Raw genomic sequence first — 7,091 nt, 5'->3', positions numbered from 1 at the left:
CTTTCTTTCTTTCTTTCTTTCTTTCTTTCTTTCTTTCTTTCTTCTTTCTTTCTTTCTTTCTTTCTTTCTTTCTTTCTTTCTTTCTTTCTCTTTCCCTTTCCTTCTCTCATGTGCCATCATTCATCTAAGAAGTGAATTAAAATATTGAAGAGCAAGAAAAATTTCAGTTGATAATTTCATTTTTGTATTCAACACTGAGCAGTCTGCATATAATCTCTGTGTCCCTGAGGCTGTACTCTATGATGAAGTTTGTTTTCTGTTTCCTTTTCTTTCCTTTTTCCTTTCATGTTTTTCTCTTGTCTTGTCTTCTCTTTTTTCTTTTTTCTTTCTTCTTTTCTTCTCTGTCTCTCTGTCTGTCTCTGTCTATCTCTGTCTCTCTCTCTCTCTCTCTCTCTCTCTCTCTCTCTCTCTCTCTCTCTCTCTCTCAGTGGATTAAATCCAGGGACATGGCCAGTGACCTGTTTCTCTATCACTTTTTGAGACCTGTTCTCAACAAATTGCTGGAACCTGAAATCTTCCCACCTCAGTGCCCTCTGTCTCTGTGGTAACAGGCATGTGTCTCCACACCTGGCTTCTTCAAATAATTTTTCTAATGTATTTGAAGTATTATTTTCTTTAAGAACTCCTCTTTTCTCTACTGATTGTTTTCTAAGTTCTGCCTCTTTTAAATTGTGAAATTTAACACAGAGCCATATTAAGTAGGATATCTTTATCTTTGCAACCACATATAGGTGACAATGAAGACAAAGTTATGGCTCATCCTTATTTCCCTTGCCAGGCCCATTTACTGCCATAAAGCAGATTTGGACACATATATGTCCTCAGGTATAACACACTCAAGGTACAGCATGCATTTAACTACTACAATTTTCTCCCAGGGCCCGGGGAGATGGCTCAGTGGAATAAGTGATTCCCTGGCAAGCACAAGGGTCTGAGTTCAATCCCCAGTTCCACACACACACAAAAAAGTAGAATTTTCTCCCTGCTATCTTAGAATTTGCCTATAAGGAAGACAACTAATGTTATACACTAGCATTCATGCCACAGAAATGAACTAAGGACATGCATATGCACTATGGAAATTAATAAGCAATAGCATCTATATATTGAGGAATGAATCATAGACAGATTTACACAGGCAGTAGCTTTATATTCTACCCCAAAGATGAATAGTGAAATAAATTCTTACAATTAGCAGAAGTAACTAAAATGGCACATTCTCAACATAGAATATTTAAAGGACCTAAAATAAGAGTCAGTGACATTAAAACACACAAAAAATAAAGACAAGCAGTACTATTGAATAAAACTGGCACAGAAACCCAGTGTAAAAGATTTCTGTGGACTGTAATTATCACCTTGAAAATACCTTAAGTTTTAACACATAAACTGACATTGTGAATCACCTCCGTTTTAAGTATGGAGCAACTTGGAGTTTTGTTGCTGATCAATGTTTAAAGTTTAAAACACACAGCATAATTTCAAGTTTGTTTGGAAGCTCTTTCTTTTCAAAGTTTTATTGATAAACAGATAGCAATGAGACAGTTTCAAATCAAATCGGAAGTACAGTTTCAACAAATACTACACTGCATATATTCTTCTTAGTGGTTAATTGCTGTACAAGATGCGGACTTGTGATCCTATTTACAAACACCATTAGAACAAATCATTCTATTCATTAAGAGAATGCAACTATATATCTATCCTAACCTCTTTGAATACACATATACAAAATGGACATTCATCAGTATACCCCATTTTTCCTAAGTTCTGTTATTGAATATTATAGGTGTGTAAACTCAGCAAAATATTCTAAAAGAGTCCAGTAGCCCATAATAGCATTGGGTCCCCTGTTTAACTGGCAATGTCAGAAATTATTGACCTGAGTCCCGCACAGCTCAACACAACAGCATGGCTTTATTTCCTATATTTCATCTTACCTTGGTCTTAACCATCCAGTAGAAAAGTATGGAAACTCTTGAGACTGCACATTGCTCCATGCAGATCACTAAGACGGCTAAACTGTACACAGTTTACAAATATGGTGTTTCCATGAATGTGCTCTATGTGCACGTAGAGAACACAAGGCACCCAGAAACTTCAATTACTGTATCTTTGTAGTTTGTAAAATGCAATAAACTCTAGTTATAAGAGAAATTAAAACAGATGTAATATGATATAATTACAATATTTACAAAATTCCCAAGATGAACTTAACGACTATACAAAAACATGTATCTTACATACAGTTATTTGTTACATGTATTTAAATAATGTCATCGTACAGTCAAGCAAACTCAACATAAAGCAAATGGAAGAACATAAAATAATAGACAGGAAATGTTAAGAAAAGAAGCACAGTGTATAAAGAAAAAGGGAATCTAATTTAAAAGCCAATCAGTGACATTAGTAAGCTTAACCAAGTACAAAGTCAATTATTGGAAAACAAGTACGACAATTAACAAGAGGGTAATTTCACAAATATCAACATTTTTCAAGTGAAAATATCATATAAATTATTTCACAAAATGTCATTTGAAAACTTAAAAGAAACTCACAAATCTTCAGAAAAAATAGCATAAAAATTTTAAGTCACTATAGTAACACCTTCACTAATAAAGTCTTTTTTTTTGGGGGGGAGCAGTGGTGGCTTTGTTGGCCAAGTGGTGCTTGAGGGGGATGAAGCGTGAAGCGTGAGTGGCACCAACACCAGGCCGGCAGTGCTTCACGGGCTTGTAGGTGGTGGAGAACTCGCCCAGGTAGTGGCCAGTCATCTCAGGCTTGATCTCCATCTGGTTGAAAGTCTTGCCGTTGTAGACACCCACCATGCTGCCCACCATCTCGGGCAGGATGATCGTGTGGCGAAGGGTTGCCTTCACCACCTCGGGCTTCCCCAGGGGTGCTGCCTTCTTTTTGGCCTTGCACAGACGCTTCAGCAGCGAGTGCTGCTTCTGCTGTAGTCCACGGTTCGGCCCCCTCCTCGGCCGAGCGCTGCAGAGCTGTATCAGCTGTTCGCAGGACGTGTCCAGCAGCTGGTCGAGGTCCACGCCGCGGTAGGTAAACTTGGGGAAGGTTCGCTTCTTCTTTTGCTCCACTTCCGCTGTCTTGTCAGGTCGTTGGAAAAGCCCATTAAAGTATTTTTATATTTTAACAACTATTAAGAGTCCCCCTGTATGTAGGCAATTTGTATGCATGGAAGAACAAAGTAACCCTGATCTCCACTAGACCTTTCAGAGGAAATGAAAAATGGTGATACTCTACCTAGTATGTGAGGAGAGGTAATTTCTTTTACCCATACCGAATTTTCCACTACAAGAAACATTCCATAGCAGCCGCTTTCTGTCCTGAACTATTTCTCATACTTTATTTCAAATTAATGTACAGAGATTAGAAGTATATCAAGACCAATTAGTTCTGTATAAAATAGAACTCAGTACATTAGGTTTTTGAAAAGTAAAAAGCATAAATTCTTTAAACTGATTATATGAATAAGCAAAAATATAATTTTTACTGAGCAAGAGAATGAAACATTAGTATGAAAAATGATATTTAAAGGTTCCTAAAATAAATATTACATTTTGAAATTGAATGATGAATGTAAGATAGAAAAAAGAATTTTTATTTGAGCACTTCCACCTGAGATTATATGTGAGAATATTGCCAGTGCAGTATTTTCAGGAAGAGAAACAAAAGCAAAGTATATTGCCAGGAAAGAAATATAAATGATTTTATTTCTCAAAAATATCATTATGTAAAATTCTTGTTACTTATTGATACATTGATTGGATTCTGAGGTTATTAAACACAAAATTATTGTGAATACCTCCATCTATATTGCACTCAGGAAGTATTTATTAAAGTAATTTAAAAGATGACATTCACTACATTTTAAAACTGGTGACAAATTTTATAACATTCTGGAATAAATCTGCCAATAAAAGACATAAAAGCATTTATAACAATAAAATTGAAAGACGTTTTGGACATGGTCATGGATAGAAAGACTAAATAATGGCAGATAACATTTTTGACATTGATATATTCAACAAAATTGTAATCAAAATGCCAATGTTTTGTGGTGAACACTGAAACTTCTTGTGAAATGTTTACTTTCCTGGAACTTAGAACATTATGGTCAACTTTCTAAAGTTCTTGGATACTGAATGTCTTTCCTACTTGAAGAGATAGAGTTTATGTGGTGAGTGTAGAAGTGCTTCATGAAAATAAACACGGTCTTTTGAGGCAACCTGATCTAGGAGTACTTTTCTCTGTGCCATAAAAATCTTGAAATTATTTGCTGCAAATTATTCCTTCTATCATTTTTTCACATTGTTTTTCTTCATATCTAGCAAAGCAGAGAGGAAAAATTAGGCTTACCAAACAATGAGACTTTCTCTCCCTCCCTCCCCCTTCCTGTTTCCATGTGAGTTGGGGTGAGATAAGAATAAAGAAATGCTGAGGTTGGACAGATGCCAACTGGCATTTCACACTAGGTATGGAGGAATGCGTGAAGTGCCCGGATCACCAGTACGCTGATCTTCATCGCAAACACTGCCTCCAAAAATCGGTGACGTTTCTGGCTTATGAAGATGCATTGGGGAAGGCTCTGGCTGGCACAGCCCTGAGCTTCACCACTCTCACAGCGGTTGTTCTTGGGCTCTTTGTGAAGCACCGCGACACTCCGATCGTCAAGGCCAATAACCGCAGTCTCAGTTACATCTTGCTCCTCTCTCTGTCCTGCTGCTTCCTCTGCTCCTTGCTCTTCATTGGCCAGCCCAGCACAGCCACCTGTGTCCTGCAGCAGACCACATTTGGAATTGTGTTTACCGTGGCAGTTTCCACGGTCTTGGCCAAAACCATTACTGTGGTGCTGGCCTTTAAGGTCACTGGCCCAACCAGGAGGATGAGGCAGTTGCTGGTGTCAGGGGCCCCTAACTGCATCATCCCCATCTGCTCCCTGATCCAACTCACTCTCTGTGGAGTCTGGATGGGAACAAGTCCACCGTTCATCGACACAGATGCCTTCTCTGAACATGGCTTCATCATCATTGTGTGCAACAAGGGATCCCTCACCGCCTTCTACTGTGTCCTGGGATACCTGGGCTTTCTGGCCCTGGTGAGCTTCAGCGTGGCTTTCCTGGCCAGGAACCTGCCTGACACGTTCAATGAAGCCAAGTTCCTGACCTTCAGCATGCTGGTGTTCTGCAGCGTGTGGGTCACCTTCCTGCCCGTGTACCACAGCAGCAAGGGGAAGGCCATGGTGGCCATGGAGGTCTTCTCCATCTTGGCCTCTAGTGCAGGGCTGCTGGGCTGCATCTTTGCCCCTAAGTGTTACATTATTTTATTTCAAAATGATAGATATTCTTTGCAAGGGATCAAAGGGAAAACACGTTCTTGGAGAGGGTAGCCTTAAGCTTACACATATATTTTCCTAAAATATAGGGAAATGTTATCAGGTAAATCTGTACCATTTTTCTGTCATGATTTTTACTTCAGTAAATAAATAGCTCATTTTTCCTTCATAATAATAGAGTTACTACCATGAGCAATCATTTTTAACTAATCATGTTTTTATTTGTTTTTTTTTGGAACCGGGGATTGAACTCAGGCCCGTGTGCTTGACAGGGAAGTGCTTATTCCACTGAGCCATCTCCCCAGCCCCATGTCTTTAATTTTCTTGGTACAGTAATGTTTTCATCTGCTCTCATTAAGTCTGAAATAAATGTAATTATAGAAAAGACAATTATATCATTCACTTTCTATTATATTTTCCTTGGGCTCTAAATTATTTTTACTAATGTCTTTAATTTACTAATATTTCTCTTTTGATGACTGCCTCAGAATTAATTTGTACATTCCATTTTCTTTTCCTACTGAACAGAAACAGAGGTATAAATATTCTGCTTGTAGTATATTTTTATAGTTGGTTGGACATTTTTCTTATCCTTCTACTTGCAATATTCAAGAGAACATACTTGCAGAATTTGTTATATTAGTTATATTCATAGTACGATCTCTGTCATTTTAGATGTGATAATTATGTCATAATGGTTCTTCTTCAGTTTATTACAACAGTCATATTTAGTTTTACCACCCACAGTGAGACATATCTTTCTATTTATCTTTGCCTAATAATCCCCTATTAATGTCAAATGAGTATCTGTATATTTGTATCTTCTGAATATATTAGGTAGACATATTTAACAAATATACAAGAAAAGTTGGGTCCTTTATGCCTACATTTTGCAATGTTTTGCTGATAATGTAAAAGGAAATTATTCAATATATAACACTTTCAGTCTATATTTGCTCTTCTATCAATTTGCCTGGATTTTTGTCCTGATTATGCTCTCTGAAATTCTTTGTACCTTAAAGCCTATTATTTTGTTCTGACAGCTCTATCTTCTCACTTGCATTTTCCTGGTGGTGCTAGTGATTTTGCTTTATATCCTTTTCAATAATCAATGGGTCACACATTAAACTAAAGAAGTCATTAGGCAGTTTCCAAAATCAAAAGAGAATGCCTGTCTGGAACCAGTTGGACCCAATGAATGGAGTCTTCACAGGGCTATTTATCACAGTGAGTTACCACAATAGGTAAATAAAATGCACTGAAACAGCCACAAGCACAAGAACTCTCCGAACACAAAGGAAGTGCATAAGGGACATCATAAGGTTCAGGGCAAAAATTAAAGAGATTGAGACAGAAAAAATTTCACAAAAATCAATCAATCCAGGAGTTGATTTTTTGAAATTTGAAGAAAATGAAGATATTCTTAGTTAATCTTACTTTTAATGAAAGGAAAGACTGAAAATGTACAGTTAGAAGTAAAAAGCTAGGCAAGTTTGTACATGCTTCTAATCCCAGTAGTCATGAGTTTGATGCCAGCCATGACTAAAAGGCAGCTTAAGACCATCTCGAACTGCATACTGAGACCCTATCTACCAATGACAAAAAAAGGCAAAAAAGAAAAAAGAAGTCCCTATACTTCTCAAACTCTTCCATGAAATTGAAAAGGAAGCAATCCTTCCAAAATCATTCCTGGAAGCAAGTATTATACTGATACCTAAACCAGGGAAAGATGCAACTA

General features: G+C 37.4%; 1 protein-coding gene and 1 pseudogene across 1 annotated transcript in view; one reads left to right on the top strand and one right to left on the bottom strand.

Moving 5' to 3' along the window:
- The window catches only part of LOC101587964 (vomeronasal type-2 receptor 116-like), a 79,745-nt gene extending 74,338 nt beyond the window's left edge, over window positions 1–5,407 (top strand). Inside the window, exon 8 of the mRNA XM_023708035.1 lies at window positions 4,494–5,407. Coding sequence (XP_023563803.1) covers window positions 4,494–5,407 — 914 coding nt within the window. The remainder of the gene's footprint in view (window positions 1–4,493) is intronic.
- On the bottom strand, window positions 2,613–3,829 carry LOC105741179 (annotated as a pseudogene).
- Window positions 5,408–7,091: the final 1,684 nt, after the last annotated feature.

This window comes from Octodon degus, unplaced genomic scaffold (genome assembly GCF_000260255.1).
Source record: "Octodon degus isolate 3935 unplaced genomic scaffold, OctDeg1.0 scaffold00322, whole genome shotgun sequence".
Taxonomy (NCBI): Eukaryota; Metazoa; Chordata; class Mammalia; order Rodentia; family Octodontidae; genus Octodon; species Octodon degus.
The sequence above is the reverse complement of the archived record's forward strand: the minus strand, read 5'-3'. Positions and strand labels throughout refer to the sequence as shown.